General features: G+C 62.0%; 1 protein-coding gene across 8 annotated transcripts; it reads right to left on the bottom strand.

Annotated features, from left to right (window-relative positions):
- Positions 1–127: 127 nt before the first annotated feature.
- Positions 128–20237, bottom strand: ARHGEF1 (Rho guanine nucleotide exchange factor 1). Of its 8 annotated transcripts, none has more exons than XM_074307002.1 (31): positions 20104–20237; positions 11958–11996; positions 11505–11582; positions 10985–11098; positions 10326–10424; positions 10179–10221; positions 9849–10095; positions 9631–9660; positions 9410–9509; positions 9224–9320; positions 9012–9047; positions 8764–8898; positions 8247–8355; positions 7304–7315; positions 5958–6125; positions 5632–5777; positions 3530–3676; positions 3262–3344; positions 2885–3010; positions 2660–2774; positions 2321–2421; positions 2157–2234; positions 1955–2030; positions 1720–1887; positions 1527–1614; positions 1344–1430; positions 1168–1235; positions 1008–1094; positions 693–841; positions 521–613; positions 128–389 (listed from the first exon to the last, which is right to left on the bottom strand). In XM_074307002.1, exons 2-30 carry the CDS (start codon positions 11982–11984, stop codon positions 530–532), a joined length of 2898 nt encoding a protein of 965 aa, XP_074163103.1. In that variant the 5' UTR covers positions 11985–11996; positions 20104–20237; the 3' UTR covers positions 128–389; positions 521–529. The 8 variants fall into 8 exon arrangements, with proteins under 8 accessions (XP_074163103.1, XP_074163101.1, XP_074163102.1 ...); XM_074307000.1 differs by having other exon boundaries at positions 1008–1097; XM_074307001.1 differs by lacking the exon at positions 20104–20237 and adding an exon at positions 18902–18942 and having other exon boundaries at positions 1008–1097.
- Positions 20238–20648: the final 411 nt, after the last annotated feature.

Below are 20648 nucleotides of genomic sequence, written 5' to 3' on the forward strand. Positions count from 1 at the left end.
TCCTGCTCCGGGGGCCGGGGCCTCCAGGGGGCTCGGGGTTCAGAGAGGGATGGAGACATGGAGAGGCCCCCCAGCTCCCAGTATGAGGGGTCCCCGGGAAAGTGGCGCTCCATCACACGGCCGTCCATCCATATACACATATATATATTAAAAATAAACCTCAGAATATAAAAACGCTGCATAACAGGTAAGGCACTGAAGAAGCCGGCCGGGCACAATACTGATGCGGGGCTGGAATGGCGCCCCGAGTCCCCCACGGGGCAGCGGAGCCGGCCGGGGCCCCACCGGACCGCGGGGCCCAGGCCCCCTCTCTGCTGACGTAGGCAGTGGCAGATCCGGCGGGGGGCTCCTCGACATCACCCCCTTTCCCTTCCTCCCTTGGAGAGGGCCTAGGGGGACAGGAAGCCTCGGTGAGACGAGGGCGGCAGGGGCCGGCCCTTGTTCCTGCTCCCCGGGGCCCTGAGAGCCCCCCACCCCCCCTTCCCCGTCTGAGGCGGTCTCCCCCCTCGGCGGGGCTCACCTGCGGGCCTCAGGAGCAGCCAGCCTGGCTGGGGCTGGCCCCATTGAGCTGGGAGATGACGAGTCGCAGCCGACAGAACTCTTCCTCCACTTCCTGAGGAGGGGGGAACGGAGCGCCGTGAGGGGGGGCCCCCTGCCTCTCACCCCTCTCCCCGGCCCTACCCGCCACTCACCTCCAGCCTCTTAATGGTGTCCTCCAAGTTCAGAAGCCTCTCGCGCAGCTCCTGGGTCTGGGGGGCCCCCGGCGCCCCCTCGCTCTCGGGGCCCTGGCCCGGCCCGTTTTCCTCCTCCGCCGGGAGCAGGATTTGCTTAAGGGAAAGAACTGAGAGGCAGAGAGAGGGTGGGTCAGGAGCTGCAGGATGGGGGGGCAGGACCCAGGGCCCCGGAGCAGGGATGAGGGGTAGAACATTCAGGATGGGGGGCAGGATCTGGGCACCAGCTGGGGAAAGGTGGTTTGGGGGGGAAGGGGCGCAGGGCCCCAGGCTTACCTTCTCGGAGGGCAGAGGCCGCGAGCTGGCCCTCGGGGCCCGGGCAGGAGAAGGGCAGCAGGTCACTCAGGATGCGCTCACAGCGGCCTGCTGCGGACAGGGAGCGGGCTCAGAGTGCTGCCCTTTGACCCTGGGCCCCTCCCCCCAGGATCTCCCTTACCTTCCACCTGGGGGGTCTCGCGGCTGCTGTTCCCGTTCTCGGAGATGCTGATCAGAGGCTCCCGGGCACTGGGGGAAGGAGACCCAGTATGGGGAGAGACGGAAAAATTCAGAGGGCCAGAAAAGTGGGGGGCAGGGGGGGGAAGAGGGGGGAGAGCGGAGGGGGAGGCCTCTCACCTGACAGGGCTGGGTCGGGACTTGAGCCGCCCGAGGGGGGCCGGGATCTTCAGGGAGCCTGCGGTGTCAGTGATGAGGGTGCACCAGCTAGGACAGAGCAAGACGGGGCGTTTGGGGGGCCCGAGGAGAGGGAGGTGGGGCTCTGGGCCCTCCCCCAGCCCCCCCCCCGCGCCCGCTGCTCACTGCTTTCTCTCCGACACCGTCTGGGCCACCAGTTCATAGATGTGGGCCTCCTGGTCCCAGGTGAAGATGACATAAAAAGCTCTGTGGTCTGTCAGGGGGTGGAGGTCAGCCAGGGCCCTCCAGGGCCTCCTCGCCCCCCCCCTCCCCATGGGTCACCCGGGAGGCCCCTCCCTCAGTGCCCACCCCCGCTCACCCGTGGCCACCTCCCTCGTCATGGCGGAGGTCAGGCGCAGCACGGGCCGCAGCATGGTCTTGCCGTCCGGCGTCGGGGTCAGCGTCCGACTGTGGGACTTGAGCAGCAGCCGCTCGTCCTGGCGCTGCAGCAGCAGCAGGAGGTCGTCCAGCAGGAGCACGTGCACCTCTGGAGGGGGGTGGGCGGTCAGGACCAGCGGGGGTCCCGGACCCACCCACCCCCTCCCCCAACTTACCCACGGCCTTGTCCTTGGTCACCCTCCAGGTCAGGGGTCCCTCGTGCACCAGCTTCTTCTTGGTGATGTCTAGGTTCTGGGGCAGGGCAGGGGTCCGAGGTCAGAGTGGGAGGGGGGCAGCCCCCAGGAGGGGGCGGGGACGCCCCGCTGCTCCCACTGAGTCTGGCAGGGGTTCGGGGGGGGGGGCAAGGAGGAGACCCACCTTGAACTCACTCAGCATGGGGTCGTTGCTCTGCCTCAGATGGGACAGGTCCAGGCGCCGCTGGTAGTCCTTGAGCCGCTGCAGACAGAGTGGGGGGGGAATCTGGCCTTCCGCCCCTCCCCCCACTCCTCCCTCCCCTCTCCGGACCCTCCTCCCCTCCTCACCAGCAGGTCCTCCATGTCTCTCACAGACTGGTTCACATGATGCAGAATCTCCTTACAGCATTCAGCAGCCTGCTCCACCTTGGCCTTCTCCTTGGGCTCCTCTGCAATGGGGGCAGGGATGCCTTAGGAGGGGCCCCGGTCAGCAAGCACCCCTCCCTTGAACATCACAGATGCCCCCCCTCTATGGGGGCGAGGGGAGACTGAGGCAGCACATGGCAAAATCAAGGCTGGACCCAGGCCTGGAGTCTGATTCTGCCTAGGACTCCTGCAAGACCCTGCCCCTCCCCGTCCCCGTGCTCCTGCCCGAGCCCAGGCTCACCTGCCCGGGCCCAGGCTCACCTGTGTTCTGCCAGATGCTCTGCAGGAGCAGGGGGTACTTTGTGAGCCGCTGCATCTCCGTGGGGATCATGTCCTTGAGCTGCAGCCTGCGGCAGTGGGGCCTGCTCTCTGCTTCCTGGGGGCAAAGGCGGAAGCCGGAGTCCCGACGGGCAGCCTCGGCCTCCTCCGGCCCAGGCGCCCCAGCCGCTGACCCCTCAGAAGGCCCGACCCCTGGCCCGGCCCCACCTGCACAAAAGCACAAAACCGAGGCTCCTTTCTCTGCTTGGCCTTGAGCTGTTCCAGAGCAAACGACTGCCGGCTGCAGAATCGAGAGGAGATCTTCTGGAACCAGGAGCCCTCGGGGCCGTCAAACTGCGGGGAGATAATGGGGGTGCCCCTGAAGCCTCTCTGGCCCCCCTCACAGAGCTGGAGAGAAGAGCTTGTGGGGGACTGAGAGCACCGGGGAGAAGAGCTGGGTGCTCCAGGACTGGAGCAGGGAATCAGGGCACCCGATCCCTGGCGTGGGGGGCACGGCTCGGCAGGCTGGTGCCCGAGGGCCGGGAGAGGAAGCCGGACGACCGGGAACAGCAGGGCCCGGGGAGGGGCAGGGCCCGGGCACTCACCCTGGCCAGCAGCACGTCCCCGATCTCCTCGATGACGTAGCCACTCTCCTGCCGCAGCTTCATCAGGCTCTCCAGGAACAGAGCTGGGGCGGCACGGGGAGGTCTTGGTCACGAGGCCCCGAAGCCCCAAAGGCTGGGCTGGTAACTTGGCGGATGGGCGGGGGGGGGGCACTCGGGGACCCTGGGTGGGGGCTGGGTTACTCTGAGTGTGAGGGAACCACAACAGGAGGGCTGGGAAGGAAGGGGGGGAGGGGGAGGCCCCGCTCACAGTGCACGTCGATCAGCTCATCCAGGCTGGGGAAGATGTTCTGCAGCTCGTCCATCGCAAAGAAGCCCCCGTCAGCCATGGGCTGGTAGAAGAAGTCGTGGAGGACCCGGAGCATCCGCACGTGGGCCGCCTCGGTCACCAGCAACTCTGCAGGGCAGAGGGGAGGTCAGGGCCCAAAGGTCGTTGGGCATGGCTCTTCATGACCCCTTGGGGGGGGTTTTCTTGACCTTGCATTTATTGTAATCATAATCATAATATTCAAATAGTTTTAAAGTGCACGACACACAGTAGGACTGTTTTTTGGTACAGTTGTTCAATCATGTCCTGCTCTCTGTGCTGCCAAAGTGCTTACCAGAGTGCCCGACACACAGTAGGACAGGATTTTTTTGTAGTTAATTCATTAGTTTTGTCCTGCTCTCTGTGCTACCAAAGTGCTTGGCACAGTGCACGACACACAGTAGGACTGTTTTTTGGTACAGTTGTTCAATCATGTCCTGCTCTCTGTGCTGCCAAAGTGCTTACCAGAGTGCCCGACACACAGTAGGACAGGATTTTTTTGTAGTTAATTCATTAGTTTTGTCCTGCTCTCTGTGCTACCAAAGTGCTTGGCACAGTGCCCGACACACAGTAGGACTGTGTTTTTTGGTAGTGCTACCATTTGGGTTTTCTTGGCAAAGATACTGGAAGGGTGGGCCATTTCTTTCTGCAGCTCATTTTCCAGACCAGGAAAGTGAGACAAACGGGGTCACGTGACTTGCTTAGGGTCACAAAACTACTAAGTTTCTGAGGTCACATTTGAATTCAGGAAGAGGAGTCTTCTGGGTCCCTGGAGCGGTACTGAGTCTACTGCGCCACCTAGGGGCCGCTGGTGATACATTCACCGATGGTCAGTCCATCCCCAAGTACTTCCTAAGGTGCTAGGCCTTGGGCTAGATGCAGAAAAAAATAAAAACGGAAGTTCCTGCCCTCAAGAGCCTTACACCCCACCGTGAAATTAAAACCACAGGAAAACATATAAGTGTGTGGCATATCGTGGACGCGTCTCGCCCTGACACACGCACACGTGGGGGGCGGAGAGGGGACACGTGCAGGAGGTGTATGTACGAGTGAGGGGGCGCCGGCCTGGCCAGGGTCCTGATCACCAGAGGGTTCTGGGCATTTCCCAGCCAATGCTTTACAAAGTGCTGTTCCGGGTTATCTCCCCAGGGCCCGGGACAGCGGCTGCTATTACGATGCTCCTGGGGGCAGCCTGTGGGGAGGGACACGGTGGGGCCCCATCTGGGAAAGTCTCCGGGGCCCTGTGGGGGAGGGGGCGTGAAGTAGTCAGAGGCCACTGCACAGGTCCAGGGGAGAGGCGTGAATCGGGGGCCGCTGCCCCACCTTGTGGAGTGAGGGAGGAAAGGAGGGCAAGCTGGAGCCCGAGGCTGGAGGACTAGAGAATTCCCACTCAGACACGCCGAACTTGGGGCGCCCACAGGACAGTTATTGCAGCAGCCGGGCGGCAGCCGGGGAAATGGGGCTAAGGAGCTCGGGAGAAAGACCGAGGCTGGATCTCTCGCCCGGGGAAGCACGTGCAAAGATGGAGCCACGGGGGCCGATGAGCTGCTCAAATGTAGGAGGAAGGCAGGCCCCGGCCAGAGGCACAGCGGGGACGGTGACAGGGAGGATGAGAGAGGGGCAGGGAGGAGAGAGGCTAACAGGTCAAAGACCACGGGTGGAGAAAGCACCTGTACAGCGGGCAGCGCAGACCGTGGAGTGGCCGGGCTGGAGTGTGGCTGACGGGGGAGGCTGGGGCGGGGAGGGAAGAGGCAGCTGGGAGAGGAAGGCTTCCGGAGGACCGGAGGGATGCAGGCGGGCTCGTGGACAATGAGATTGGGATGGAAGTTTCCAGGGGACCGGAGGGATGCGGGGAGGACAGTCTGAAGATGGATGACTAAGGGCAAAAATCTTAAAAGACAGAGGAAAGGACACCCAGGGCCCTGGGGACAGGGGGCTCCAAGGTAGAGAGTTAATCCTATCTGGAGATGGCTATTTCCAAGAGGAAAAACCTCTGAAGACCATGGACAGCTTGGGAGTCACGAGACGGGCAGGAGGGAACTCACCGCTGATCACTTCTTGCCGCTTCACTTGGTTCTTGTGCATCCCATTCAAGGTGTCAGGGGGGACTAGCTCCCGCCAGCCCGGCGGCTCCTCGGGCTCGAGCTCGGGCCCGGCACGACCCGGCTCCCCCTCATCACCTGGCTCGGGGCTGTGAGGGAGGCTGCCGGTCAGTCCCCTGCAAAGCCTTCAGCTGGCAGTCAACACAGCTACCCCTCACGTCAAGGCCTGTTCCCCGCCCCCGCCACGGCAAGACCACCCGCCCCCTCGGGCTCTGGGACCGGCCCGTTCCGCTCTCCTGCTTGTCCGGGGGGAGGAAAGGATGACATACGTAGCACGTCGGGCGGAGCCAAGGGCCGCCGCGGCAGAGCCAGGGTCTGTGTCCACGTCACTTCGAGAGCGGCCCCCTGCTCGGCCCTTGCCCCCGAGGCTGCCCCGGGAGGGCCGGCGCCGGTCAGTCACCCGAAGGCTCTCGGAACGCCCCAGTCTCCCAGAGAGTCTGGGCCCCGTGTGAGTGAGAGATATCACAGTAGGGGGGGGGGGAGGAGACCGAGACGACCAGGGCAGGACAGAGACCGAGGGAGACAGAGACCAGGACAGAGCAGGATGGAGACCAGGACAGAGCACGACGGAGACCGAGGGAGACAGAGACCAAGACAGAGCAGGACGGAGACCAGGACAGAGCAGGATGGAGACCAGGACAGAGCAGGACGGAGACCGAGGGAGACAGAGACCAGGACAGAGCAGGACGGAGACCGAGGGAGACAGAGACCGAGACAGAGCAGGACAGAGACCGAGGGAGACAGAGACCAGGACAGAGCAGGACAGAGACCGAGGGAGACAGAGACCGAGACAGAGCAGGACAGAGACCGAGGGAGACAGAGACCGAGACAGAGCAGGACAGAGACCGAGGGAGACAGAGACCAGGACAGAGCAGGACAGAGACCGAGGGAGACAGAGACCGAGACAGAGCAGGACAGAGACCGAGGGAGACAGAGACCGAGACAGAGCAGGACAGAGACCGAGGGAGACAGAGACCAGGACAGAGCAGGACAGAGACCGAGGGAGACAGAGACCAGGACAGAGCAGGACGGAGACCGAGGGAGACAGAGACCGAGACAGAGCAGGACAGAGACCGAGGGAGACAGAGACCAGGACAGAGCAGGACGGAGACCGAGGGAGACAGAGACCAGGACAGAGCAGGACGGAGACCAGGACAGAGCAGGACGGAGACCAAGAATGGGAACGGACATGAGGCAAGGGGAAGAAGCCAGGAGAGAGAATGAGGCAGGGAAAGAGTGACAAGGGGGCCGGAGAAGAGGGGAGAGAACATGCAATGGAGAAAAGACAGAGTCAGCACTCCAGGTCATGCTCCTCAGCTGGGGGAGACTGGGGGGGAACCGGGGGGGAGGGGAGAGGAAGCAGGAGCCTGAGGTCCCCCTGGACCACACTGGGTTCTGGGTGTCCCACCCCTGCCCTGCGGAGGGGAAAGGGAAGCGGGACGAGGGGCAGGCTCCAGAGAGCCTGAGAGGGGCATCAGATACTTAGCTGTTCCTGGGGGTCTGATCCCCCTTCAAAGGTAGGAAGGTGGGGCGGTCATGGGGAGGGGGAAGGAGGCCGGGAAGGTTTGGGGGAGAGGATAGACCCCTTCCCCCAGCCCAGGGCCCAGTCACCCACCTCTTCCACTTTCTGGGGAGAGAGCAGGTTCAGGGTCAGAGGTGCCCCAGATGGGCCCCACCCCCCAGGTCTCCCAAAGCAGCAGCACGAGGACGGGCTGGGGGCAGTGCCCGTCCCCCCCAACCATGAGGGGGGCGAGGCCCCCGGGGCGGCAGGTAGCGGGGGTGGGTAACACCGTAGGGAGGCAGGAGCTGAGTGCGAAGAAAGGGGGAGAGAGAAAGGTGGAGGGAGAAGAGGAGGGAACAGAGAAGAGAGGAGGGAACAGAAAGGAGGAGGGAGAAGAGGAGGGAACAGAGAAAAGAGGAGGGAAAAGAGGAGGGAGAAGAGAAGGGAGGAGGGAGAAGAGAGGAGGGAGGAGAGAACAGAGAAAGGAAGAGGGAGGAGAGGAGAGTGGAGGGAGAAGAGGAGGGAACTGAGGAAGGAGGAGGAAAGAGGAAGAGGAAAGGAGGAGTGTTTAGAGGTCATCTGGTCTGACCCTCTCTTCTGACACAGGGGACAGCTGAGGCCCAGCGAGGAGGGGAAGGGTCCGGCGCAAGGTCCCACAGCCCGAGCACCGGGAAGCTGGAAGGTGGGAGGGCCTGTGAGGCTGGCCCGTCTGCCTGGCTGTGGGGATGGGGTTCAGGGGGATTCTGCCCCCATCTGCCTCCTCTCCCCCCAGCCTCCTCCCTGTGGCTCCAGTCCCGGGGCACTGAAGAGCTCAGGAGTCAGGGCCGGGGGCCCCAGAGCCTGGTGGCACAGCAGCCATAACTGAAGCCCCCGGGGCCTCGACCTGCCTAAGGTCAGGGAGCGGGTAAGAGGGGCGATCCCGGCCTTGTCCACCACGGAGCAAAGGGAATTGAGGGGGAGGGACAGCAGGCTGGCAAGGAGCAGGCGACGGCGGGCGGAGCGGCCCCCAGCCCCAGGCGGCCCCCCCCCTCCCCGCCAGGCCCGGCCCCCTCCCTACCTCTCCGTGTCGGCCCCGTCCTCCGCGCTGCTCTCCGGGAGGATGGGGGGCTCTGAGCTGGATGGGCCTTGGGGGGGTGGGTCCCCCACTTCTGAGGGTGGGTCAGTACCTGGCGAGAGAGAAGACGAGGGCTCACGGCCTTAAGAGCCCCAAAGGACCCCGGGCGGCCCAAGCCCAGGAAGGTGCCGGGCTGGGTGCGGAGGAGGCTGCAGCCTGGCCCGGGCAGAGGGCAGCCGCAGTGAGTCTGGAGGGGGGCGGCCCCGAGGGCCCCGCACAGGGCTAGGGGGGCAGTGAGGACCTCGCTCGGAGAGAGGGAGCCCCAGCCCAGGCCCAGGGGGCAAAGGAAGAGCCTGAAGCCTCCCCCTCCCATCTGCAGAGACCCCCAAGCAGGGAAGTCTCCTTACTCCGGGAGGAAAGCAGGGCCCTGAGGAGGCCAGGCGCGGAGAGCCTGCTAGGACCCCCTTCCCCACTCCGGAGAACCCCGTCTCTGTGCCCCTAACCCTGGTCCTTTTCTCACCTGACTCCTTGTCCGGGCTCTCCCCTGGAGGGGGGTGCACAGCAACACCAGGGGCTTCCGGCACGAGGGGCCCAACGACCCCCCGTGGGGGGGTCACATGGCTGACCTTCCGCTCAGGAAGCCCTGGCTTCTCTCCTGGGGGGAGGGGCAGGCATCAGGCCCGCTGAGCCCCCCCTCCTTGGGAACCCCGGAGCCCCTCCCTGGGACCCTGACCCCCAGTGAGGGGAGCCCGGGCTTAGCGCCGTTACCATCACTCTCAGCTTTAGGGTGTCGGCAGTCAGGAGCTGCAACGAATGAGAGGAGCCGTGAGATGGGGGGGTGCGGGCCATTCCCACCCCAACATAACTGGGGAGTCAGGGCCCAGGGCTGACTGTGGGAAGATTCGGGGGGCAGAGGCAGGACTTGGAGGTGACTGTGAAGGGATTTGGGGGTCAGAGGCAGGGCCCGGGGCCTGGCTCACCCTGGGCCTCTCCGCGGTTCCATCGAGCAGCGTCCAGGATGATGCTGAGCCCCTTCTTGGTCTTGGGGGGATCATCCGCCCGGCGGTTCCCAGACATCTGTGGGAGAAGGGCCATCAGAGTGGTCAGTAGTCTTCTGAGTCCCAAACCGGCTGAGCCCGGAAGGGGCGGGGGGAGAAAGGAGGCACCTTTTTCCGGAAGAAGTTCCCGCGGGCCTTCTTGTCGCTGCCCTTGGTCCGGACGCCGAGGTGGCGCATGTAGGCGCTGATGGCGTTCACGATCGCCACGCTGGTAGGGAGGACGCAGTGAGCCGGGCCGGGCTCTTCTCCTCACCCCAAACCTGGAGGCCCTCCCCCCACTCCCTAAGGGCCTCCAGCCCCAGCCCCTGGGCCCAGATCTCCAGCATCACCTCTTTTCCTCATCTGTGGAGATGGTCGGGCTGTGGGGAGAGGGTTGGGGAAAGGCCGGTCAGTCCTGCCCGGCCTGTCCTGCCCGGCCCGTCCTGCCCGGCCCTTCCACCCCATGAAATCCCCCAGGGAGAGAGAGAGAGGAGGAAGGAGGGGAAGAGGGAGGAGGGAAGGGAGGAGGGAATGGAGGGGAGGGGGACTGAGGCTCTGGGTCACTCACTGCATGTCCTCCAGTCGGTTCAGCAGCCTCTCCGCCACGAGGCGCTCCCGGCCCTCGAAGCTGACGCGGTCGCGGACCGCCCAGGCCTCCAGCTGGGACAGATCCGGCTCCCCGGGGGTCATCCCCATGAGCCGCTTGGACCGGAAGTCCTCCAGCTGCCGGGACACGGCGTTCTGCTGGGCCCGGACCACCTCCTGCAGGAAGCGTCGCTGCGTCTCCTCGGGGAGCAGTTCTGGGCGCGTGCGGTCTGTGGAATGGGCGGGATGGGCGGGGGCCGCGGGGGGTGGGCTCCCCCATCTCACGCCCTCTCCGCCTCCTGCCCTGACTTACCGAGCTCAAAGGACACTGACTGGGGCACGGGCACGCGCAGGACCTGCCAAAGGAGAAGCTTCATGAGAGGCGGGAGGATGTGGGGAAGGGGGGCTTCCTCACTGGGGGGGGGGGGAGCCGGGATTAGCATGGGGGGGGGTTCCTTACCGCTGTCTTCTCCAGGAAGTTGTGGTAGAAATCCAGAAAGCCTTTCTTAGCCTCCTTGGGGCCCAGCGCGGTCAGCATGTCAGCATGGAGACAGCAGAGCTGGGGGAGGGGGGGCAGAGGTCACATCATCCCCTGCCCCCAGCCCCCCCACAGGACTTCTACCTGCAGGGCTTCTGCCCTGTACTGGGCCCCATGGGCACCCCTCTAGGTTCCCCCCACCCTAGGCGCCCCAAGCCCTCAGCTCCTCTAATTCTGGCCTTGGGGACCCTCGTGTTCTAGGCCCCAGCCCGCAGGCTACGTGGACACATCCTAGATCCAGGCATCTCTGCCCCCCCAGACTCCCCCAGCACACAGTCAGGCTTTTAAATGCACATAATTAACGTGAGGCCAGGGGAGGGGGGGAGAGAGAGGAGGAGGGAGGGAGACAGGAGGCTTTCCCGAGTTCCCTGCTTGGCACCGGACTAAAGCCCACGCTCTCCGTGTCACAGACCCCATCCCGAATCTGGCTCCTGGCAGCCCTGCCCCCTGCGGCTCCAGGCCTGGGTCTCGATCTCCTCAGGCTCCTACTGGCCCAGTTTTCCACGGCCCCCGGCCCGGTGCAGCTCTAGCCCTGCCCCTCCCAGGCTCTGTGCCCCGGTTCTAACCCCCCCAGGTCTCACCAGGGGTCCCGGCTCAAACTGCAGAGCCACGTGGTGCAGCAGGGCCATGAGGTGGGCCGGGCGCCGCTTCACCTGCTCCAGGCTCTGGAACTCGCTGCTCCGCTCCTCCGGGTGCTGGGGGCGAGAGGGACAGGACGCAGGCCGTCAGCCGGACACGGGGGGGGGGGGGCGAGCCCAAGGAGTCCTGGGCCCGAGCCTGCCTGCCCCCCCTCCCCCCGGGCCTGGCTTCCCATCTGCCAAGGGAGAGCCCGGGCTCGCTTGCCTCCTAGTTCCTCTCCAGAGATCCGTGGCCACTGCACCCGGGGGGAGGGGGGGGGGCGAGAGAGCACGGCTGGGGCCTCCTGGGCCCTTTGGGGGGGGACCTGGGAAGGCCAGCCCTGATGCCCGTGTCCTAACCCCCTCCCCCCACCCTGACGTTCAGTTTCAGTTATGGGACACTGGGACACACATGGCAGGGAGGGAAAAAGACAAGGGCCCCAGGCTGGGGGGTAGGGGGGACAGGGGCCGGAGCCCGGCTCACCGTCTCCAGCTCGTTCTCAAAGTCCTCATCCTCGGCACCGATAATGCTGACTGGGGCCGGCCGGGTCGGGCCAGGGGCCTGGAACAAGCCAGCGGGGAAGGAAGGTGACATCAACTGTACCATCCAGAAGGGCCCAGGCCCCCGCCCCCCCCCCACACTCTGACCCCTCACCCTCCAGGACCCGGCCCCCCCGCACTCTGACCCCTCACCCTCCAGGCCCCCGCCCCCCCCCACACTCTGACCCCTCATCCTCCAGGCCCCCGCCCCCCCCACACTCTGACCCCTCACCCTCCAGGACCCGGCCCCCCCGCACTCTGACCCCTCACCCTCCAGGACCCGGCCCCCCTGCACTCTGACCCCTCACCCTCCAGGACCCGGCCCCCCCCCCCCCACACTCTGACCCCTCATCCCCCAGTCCCCCTCCCCGGCTTCCCTCCAGCAGCCAGAACTCACCCCCCGAGCTGCGTCTTCCATCTCCATGCTGTGCTGAGTCTGTGGGAAGGAGGCGGCTGCAGTGAGGCCCCGGCCCGGGAGGCCCGGACGCCTGGGTTACTCACACATTCCTGGCCCAGGTGGGGAGGTGAGTAAACAGAGCCTCCCCTCATCCACCCGTCACTCAATGGAGCCTCTGTCCCAGCCCACAAAGAGCCCTTCAGAGGCCCGGGGCCTCGGCCAAGCTGGGGGCGGGCAGAGCTGGGACGCCGGCCCCAGGGGATGGGATGGGCAGCCCGATACCTGGGTCCGGGAGAGGAGCTGGGGGGCCCAGGAGAGGTGGGGGGCGTCTGGGGGGATGAGGGGGCCCTGATCAGAGCGGGGCTGGGGGCCGGATGTCGCCTTCACCTACCAGCCCCGCTTCCTGAAACAGGAAGTCACATGGGCCCCCAAAGCCACGAGCCCCGGTCCCACGGGGAACCCGGGCGTCCGGGCCTTGCCCCCCTCCCATTAGCCCCTCCCCCCCGGGGGCCTGGAGCCCTCGGCTGGCTGTGGGGAAGAGGGCAGGGTCTCAGGAGCCCCCTGCCCGGCTCCCCATCCAGCCAGGACCCCTCTGCTCGTCTGCTCAGTAGCCTCCCAAGTCTCTCCTCCCGCGTGGTGTTAATTAGTCTGTCTAATGGGAACATTAATCATGGACAAGTGGGCCCTGCCAGTGTGTCAGGGGGGCAGAGCCCGGGGAGCGGAGGGCGGGACGAGGCGCCCCATCCCAAGGGAACGGGAGGGGGAGGGGCCCGGACTGCTGACCCAGCAGCTATTTTTAACAGCCGGTTCCGCCCAACCCTCCCCAGCTGGGCCTTCGCTCACCACCGGAACCCCAACTCCTCCTTGTTAGCCCGGGCCTCCGTCCCCTCCCAGAGCCCCGACACGTTCTCCCCTAGGCCCGGGCTTCCTGCCACAGCCTCTCTCGGGCCCTGGCCCGGGCCTCCTAGGCCCAAAGCTAAGGAGTCCTGAGGTACCCGGGCGGGAGTAGGACGAGTCTAGGAGCCAGGGCCTGGAGGGGGCTGGCGGTGGCTCCCGGGAGTTGGGGGGCGTTGGGGCCAGAGGACCGGATCCCGGGGAGGCCCTCGGCCACCTCGGTGGCACAGGGAGCCCCCGGACGCCTCTGGCCTGTCTGGAGAGAGGGGTTAGGCCAAAGCACTGGGAAGATCCCTTAAGCCTCTGAACCTACAGCCCCTCACACCTAAGGAAGGGGGCTCGGCAGGGCCGGGGGCACTCGGGGGAGAAAGCCCCACCGTGGGGGGCCGAAGGGGAGCCAGAGGGATGCTCTGCAGAGACGAGGGTCTTGGGAATGGAAGCGGGGGGCCGTGGGAAACTCCTCAGGAACTGGGGGAGTTCTGGGCCCTAAAAGGCACCCATAGCACAAAAAGAGAAGAACCCCGCAAAGCAGAGCAGGGCCCTTAAGCTTTCTGGGTGCTGGTCTGGGCAGTTCCGGGGGCCACTGTCACCACCCCGCTTTTACAGGTGTAAGATTACAAGAGACCGAGTATCAAAATCTCCCACAGACCCCAGGGCCCAGGCTAAGAACCCCTCTTATAAAATCGGTGGGTCCACAGGGGCGCCCAAAGGGCCATATTTGGGGGTTCTCCCCGGGGACCCCGGGCATCCTCATGCCATCTTCTGCTGAGGGGAAGGGGTTTGGGGGTCCCCAGGGGAGAGGGTGTCCCTCTTGGCAGAAAGGGCTCTTGAAAGTTAGTGAGAGTCTCGCCAGCTCCATTGCCAGGGGAGCTCTGGCCAGCGTGGACCACCCCTCCCTGGGATCCGGCTCTCCCCCCTGGCCCCCTCCCCCACCCCGGCGGCCCCTGCTGCTCATGGTCCGAGGTGGGTGTTCCCTCGGTAACCTCTACTCCCTCCCCAGCTCAATGCCCCCTCTACCCCACATCCAGCCCCGGTCCTTCTCCCAAGGGATAACCCCACGTCACCGACAGCTTCTGCCCAGAAGGCCCTGGCCACTAAGGGGCGACTCTTGTCAGATCTCCAAACGCCCCGGGACCCCGAGCCCAGTCCGCCTATGGAGCGAGCTGTCCTCCCCAGCAGCCCGAGCCGTCCTCCCAGGCTTGGCACTGACGGCTGCCCTGCTCGGGGCCCTTCAGTAGCTCCCCGGTGCCCAGCGTCCGGCCCGGGCCGCCCCCCACCTTCTGGCCGCGAGTCCAGCTCTCAGAAAGCCCAGTCCCTCCCTTCACGCTCTCCACATTCCAGACAAACTGGTCCTCGACGTCTGGGCCCTTGACATTCCATCACCCACCTCTGCTCCTCAGCTTAACCTGGACTGCATTCCTCCCCTACCCCCGCCCCAAGGGATGGCCCCGGGGCCCTGCGCTCCCCGCCCCCACTCCGGCTGCAGCTCCCAGAGCTCCCCAAGAAGGCCCCGGGCCCCCTTCTCCTTCAAATGTCCAAGAGGGAAATCCACGAAGAGCAGCGCGGGGGCTTTGGGACGATGTGGACGGTGAGTGTCCTAGTTCCTGTGCAATGTGCTGGTGGTAGAGCCAGTGGTAGTGGTAACAGTGGTAGTAGTGGTAGTGGTAGTAATAGTACTAGTTTTAGTAGTAATAGCAGTACTAGTGGTGGTGGAGCCAGTGGTAATGGTAGTACTAGTACTAGTTATAGTAGTAATGATAGCACTAGTGGTGGTGGTAACAGTGGTAGTGGTAGTACTAGTACTAGTTGTAGTAGTAATAATAGCACTAGTGGTGGTGGTAACAGTAGTAGTGGTAGTGCTAGTACTAGTTGTAGTAGTAATAGCAGTACTAGTAGTGGTGGAGCCAGTGGTAATGGTAGTACTAGTGCTAGTTGTAGTAGTAATAATAGCACTAGTGGTGGTGGTAACAGTAGTAGTGGTAGTACTAGTACTAGTTGTAGTAGTAATAGCAGTACTAGTAGTGGTGGAGCCAGTGGTAATGGTAGTACTAGTACTAGTTGTAGTAGTAATAACAGCATTAGTGGTGGTGGTAACAGTAGTAGTGGTAGTACTAGTACTAGTTGTAGTAGTAATAGCAGTACTAGTAGTGGTGGAGCCAGTGGTAATGGTAGTACTAGTACTAGTTGTAGTAGTAATAACAGCACTAGTGGTGGTGGTAACAGTAGTAGTGGTAGTACTAGTACTAGTTGTAGCAGTAATAATAGCACTAGTGGTGGTGGTAACAGTAGTAGTGATAGTACTAGTACTAGTTGTAGTAGTAATAGCAGTACTAGTAGTGGTGGAGCCAGTGGTAATGGTAGTACTAGTACTAGTTGTAGTAGTAATAACAGCACTAGTGGTGGTGGTAACAGTAGTAGTGGTAGTACTAGTACTAGTTGTAGCAGTAATAACAGCACTAGTGGTGGTGGTAACAGTAGTAGTGATAGTACTAGTACTAATTGTAGTAGTAATAGCAGTACTAGTAGTGGTGGAGCCAGTGGTAATGGTAGTATTAGTACTAGTTGTAGTAGTAACAATAGCACTAGTGGTGGTGGTGACAGTAGTAGTGGTAGTACTAATACTAGTTGTAGTAGTAATAACAGCACTAGTGGTGGTGGTAACAGTGGTAGTGGTAGTGCTAGTACTAGTTGTAGTAGTAATAGCAGTACTAGTAGTGGTGGAGCCAGTGGTAATGGTAGTACTAGTACTAGTTGTAGTAGTAATAATAGCACTAGTGGTGGTGGTAACAGTAGTAGTGGTAGTACTAGTACTGGTTGTAGTAGTAATAGCAGTACTAGTAGTGGTGGAGCCAGTGGTAATGGTAGTATTAGTACTAGTTGTAGTAGTAATAGCAGTACTAGTAGTGGTGGAGCCAGTGGTAATGGTAGTACTAGTACTAGTTGTAGTAGTAATAATAGCACTAGTGGTGGTGGTAACAGTAGTAGTGGTAGTGCTAGTACTAGTTGTAGTAGTAATAGCAGTACTAGTAGTGGTGGAGCCAGTGGTAATGGTAGTACTAGTACTAGTTGTAGTAGTAATAACAGCACTAGTGGTGGTGGTAACAGTAGTAGTGGTAGTACTAGTACTAGTTGTAGCAGTAATAATAGCACTAGTGGTGGTGGTAACAGTAGTAGTGATAGTACTAGTACTAGTTGTAGTAGTAATAGCAGTACTAGTAGTGGTGGAGCCAGTGGTAATGGTAGTATTAGTACTAGTTGTAGTAGTAACAATAGCACTAGTGGTGGTGGTGACAGTAGTAGTGGTAGTACTAATACTAGTTGTAGTAGTAATAACAGCACTAGTGGTGGTGGTAACAGTGGTAGTGGTAGTGCTAGTACTAGTTGTAGTAGTAATAGCAGTACTAGTAGTGGTGGAGCCAGTGGTAATGGTAGTACTAGTACTAGTTGTAGTAGTAATAATAGCACTAGTGGTGGTGGTAACAGTGGTAGTGGTAGTACTAGTACTGGTTGTAGTAGTAATAGCAGTACTAGTAGTGGTGGAGCCAGTGGTAATGGTAGTATTAGTACTAGTTGTAGTAGTAATAGCAGTACTAGTAGTGGTGGAGCCAGTGGTAATGGTAGTACTAGTACTAGTTGTAGTAGTAATAATAGCACTAGTGGTGGTAACAGTAGTAGTGATAGTACTAGTACTAGTTGTAGTAGTAATAGCAGTACTAGTAGTGGTGGAGCCAGTGGTAATGGTAGTATTAGTACTAGTTGTAGTAGTAACAATAGCACTAGTGGTGGTGGTATCAGTAGTAGTAGTAATAATAGCACTAGTGGTGGTGGTGACAGTAGTAGTGGTAGTACTAATACTAGTTGTAGTAGTAATAACAGCACTAGTGGTGGTGGTAACAGTGGTAGTGGTAGTGCTAGTACTAGTTGTAGTAGTAATAATAGCACTAGTGGTGGTGGTAACAGTGGTAGTGGTAGTGCTAGTACTAGTCATAGTATTAATAACAGCACTAGTGGTGGTGGTGACAGTGGTAGTGGTAGTGCTAGTACTAGTTGTAGTAGTAATAACAGCACTAGTGGTGGTGGTGACAGTGGTAGTGGTAGTGCTAGTACTAGTTGTAGTAGTAATAACAGCACTAGTGGTGGTGGTAACAGTGGTAGTGGTAGTGCTAGTACTAGTTGTAGTAGTAATAACAGCACTAGTGGTGGTGGTGACAGTGGTAGTGGTAGTGCTAGTACTAGTTGTAGTAGTAATAACAGCACTAGTGGTGGTGGTAACAGTGGTAGTGGTAGTGCTAGTACTAGTCATAGTAGTAATAACAGCACTAGTGGTGGTGGTGACGGTGGTAGTGGTAGTGCTAGTACTAGTTGTAGTAGTAATAACAGCACTAGTGGTGGTGGTGACGGTGGTAGTGGTAGTGCTAATACTAGTTGTAGTAGTAATAACAGCACTAGTGGTGGTGGTGACGGTGGTAGTGGTAGTGCTAGTACTAGTTGTAGTAGTAATAACAGCACTAGTGGTGGTGGTGACGGTGGTAGTGGTAGTGCTAGTACTAGTTGTAGTAGTAATAACAGCACTAGTGGTGGTGGTGACGGTGGTAGTGGTAGTGCTAATACTAGTTGTAGTAGTAATAACAGCACTAGTGGTGGTGGTGACAGTGGTAGTGGTAGTGCTAGTACTAGTTGTAGTAGTAATAACAGCACTAGTGGTGGTGGTGACAGTGGTAGTGGTAGTGCTAGTACTAGTTGTAGTAGTAATAACAGCACTAGTGGTGGTGGTAACAGTGGTAGTGGTAGTACTAGTACTAGTTGTAGTAGTAATAACAGCACTAGTGGTGGTGGTAACAGTGGTAGTGGTAGTGCTAGGGGCAGCGATGGTAGTAGTACTAGTGGTGCCAGTTGTGGCCGGAGCGGCAGTAAGAGCAGCGGTGGTGGTTACAGTATGGTGCAGTACCAGTGGTAGCGGCAGTGGTGGTAACGGTAACAGTGGCTGGAGCCGGCACTGGTGGCCGCAGCAGCGCTGAGAGTGGCGGCCCCAGTGACTGACCTGCACCATCACCAGGCCCTGCGCTGCCTCCTCTGCTCTTCCTACCACCCACGGAAACAAGCGCCCCGCCCCCACAGGACGGCGGAGGAAGGGAAGCTGGAGTGCCCGAGTCCGAAGCCGCCCTCCCAGACCCGGCCCACAGTGCTCCGCGCCAGGGCCCTGGCCGCCCACACATACAGCTGCGGGGTCTCCATGGTGCGGGGCCTCTATCCGTCTGGGGCTATACGGGGGCCGGAGGAGGTCCAGAAAGTCTATAGTACTGGGGCAGAGCCAGGGATGCTGGGAAGTGGGGAGTCTGCGGATTCTATAGGACAAGGGGGGATCCACAGCAGTGGGGGGGGGGAGGCGGCGAGGGTCTCCAGGGCTCAGGGTCCCCGCAGGATGAGGGTGGGGACACGCAGTATATATGGATTGGGGATGTCTGCGTCCCCGGGGAGAGGTATTGCGATGCTGGGGGTGTCTGTCAGATGGAGGAGGGACATGGAGCACGGCGAGTTCAGAGTCTGGGGGGGCTGTCTTTGGGGTGAGAACGTGGCTTCTCACATCACACAGAGAGGGGCGCCAGGGGAGGGGGAGGGGGCAATGATTATGGAGTTCAGGGAGTTTGGGGGATTCAGCAATTGCGCGGGGCGGGGCGTGTCTGCAGGGTCCAGGGCTCCACATGCATCACGTGGGAGAAAGAAATCCCTAAGTCTGCACCCCGGACAGGACATGACAAGTCTTCAGGATCCAGGGATCTCCATGCATTAAGAGGGGGAGGGGGATCCAGGGACTGTGCGGGTGGGGCGGTGTCTACACGGTCCGTGGTCTACGTGGTCAGGGTGTCTCCAGGGGTCCGGGACTGTGCGGGGTGGGGCGGTGGCTGCAGGCTCCAGGGGTCTACGGGAGGTGGGGGGTCTGTGGGGGCAGAGGTCCAGGGGAATGTGGGATGGGGGTGTCTACAGAACCGGGGCGGTGGTGGAGGGGGATGCCGGTCCCTAAAGGGCGGGGCTGGGGGGGGGACCCTCACCTGCTCCGTAGTTCTGTCTCTTCTGTCCCGCTCCCCGGCGCCCCCGCCCCCTCTCCGCCTCTCCCCTCCCTCTCCCTCGGCGGAGCCGCTCTAGCCGCCCCCCGGAGCCTTTCCTCCGCAGCTCCACTCCTCCCGGAGTCCCGGCCTGGCCCTCTCTAGCCCGCCCACGGCCGCCGCCGCAATCCCAACTCCACTGCTCCCCGCGCCACCACCTGGGGCCGCTCTAGGCCGCCACCACGCGACTGCTCCAGCGCACGCACGAGGCCTCTCGAGCCGACCCGGAGGACCCGCCGCTTCCGCGCTCTCTACTGCTCCGTTCGCATTTGCGGAAGCCCCTCCCCCAACCTCAGGGAGCTCTTATGGTCCCGCCCTGCCCTGCTCAGCCCCTGGGACTCCATCCCCGCCATCGCGGGGTCAGGGAGCCCCTCCTGGGCAGGCGGAGCCGGCTCTGCGGCGGCACCACCGTCCTCCCTGGCCTGCTCACCTGACCCTTTGTCCTTCAGGCCCTGACCCTGCCCTCGGCCCCACCAGTCTGGCCTCCCACCAGGAGCTCCCCTCCCCCAGCCCGTCCCCCTGATGCTCCCTCTGCCTGAGGGGGGTCCTCCCTTTGTTAAGCCCCTCCTCCTCCAGTGGGGCGCCTTTCCCCTCATCCCTTCCTAGCCTCCTCACCTCCTTTTCCTTCTCTTCCTCCTATCTGGCCTCCCTTAGCACCCCCGCACCCCCTCTTCCTCCGATCTGGTCCTTCTCCTCTCACCTCCCCCTGCCTGGGGATTCTCCCCTTAGTCTCCTCCTCTTCCTCCCGTCTGCTCCTTCATCCCTTTGGCCTCCCATTAGCTCTCCCCCCACCCTTCTCTCTGGTTCTCTCCTCTCTCCGGGCCTGGTGATCCTCCCTTTAGCCATTCCTAGTGGTCCTCCCCCTAGCCGCCCCTCCTCCTCCTCCTGTCTGTCCCTCCTTCATCCCTTCCTATCCTCCCTCACCTTAGCCACCTCCTCCTCCTCCTGCTTAGTTCTCCCATCATTCCTTCCCACCGAGGCTTCCCTTAGCCATCCCTGCTCATCCCTTCATCCCTCCCCACCTGGCCTCCCGTCAGCCATTAGCCTCCTCCCCCCCTTCCCAGGTGAGAGGCTTCTGCGAGCAAAGGGCCCGGGCGCCGGGGAAACAGGGCCCGCCGGCGCTAGGCAAGGAGAAGGCGGAGCCGTACCTGGGCTTGGGCCGGGAGAGCCCGGAGGCCTTGGGGGTACGGGGGTGTGGGGATCTCGGGGTCCCGGCTCGGGTTTCCTGGCTCCGGCGGGGCAGGAAGCGGAGCTGGGCCGGCTTTCCGGAGGCCCTGGCCCTGCCGCCCCTCCCCGCTTCCTGCCCCGGCTGGGAGGGTCCCCCACACCCCACACCCCTCCTCCCCGCCGCTTCCTTCCCCTTCCCGGCCGCGCCGCCAGCTCCTCCTCCCTGGGAGGCTCGGCCCCGCTCCGCGGCCCCTTCCCGGCTCCCGCCTCTCCTGCCTGCGGCCGGCCCTGCCTCCCCGCCCCGGCGCCCTCGGGCTGCGCGCGCCGCCCCCGCCCTCCGCGGGCCGGGCGCCCGTCCGTCCGTCTGTCCCTCCGCGGTCCGTGCCGGCCCGCCCGCCCCCTCTTAGGGGCTTCCTGTCTGTCCGAGCCTCCGACCGTCATCTCCGCCTGCCCGCCACTAGGTGGCGCCACAGTGCACGCAAAGTCCTGAGTTCCAATTCAGCCTCAGACAATTCCTAGCTGGGGC

This window comes from Sminthopsis crassicaudata, chromosome 3 (assembly GCF_048593235.1).
Source record: "Sminthopsis crassicaudata isolate SCR6 chromosome 3, ASM4859323v1, whole genome shotgun sequence".
Taxonomy (NCBI): Eukaryota; Metazoa; Chordata; class Mammalia; order Dasyuromorphia; family Dasyuridae; genus Sminthopsis; species Sminthopsis crassicaudata.

What these genes read in the sequence shown, in the direction of transcription:
- ARHGEF1 (XM_074307000.1), bottom strand. Translation starts at nt 11,984, where the DNA reads ATGGAGATGGAAGACGCAGCTCGGGGG. An exon ending in GTCAGTGTCCTTTGAGCTCG is followed by an intron (nt 10,096 to 10,178) that starts GTAAGTCAGGGC and finishes CCCATTCCACAG; the next exon opens with ACCGCACGCGCCCAGAACTG. An exon ending in GCGGCAAGAAGTGATCAGCG is followed by an intron (nt 3,677 to 5,631) that starts GTGAGTTCCCTC and finishes TCTGCCCTGCAG; the next exon opens with AGTTGCTGGTGACCGAGGCG.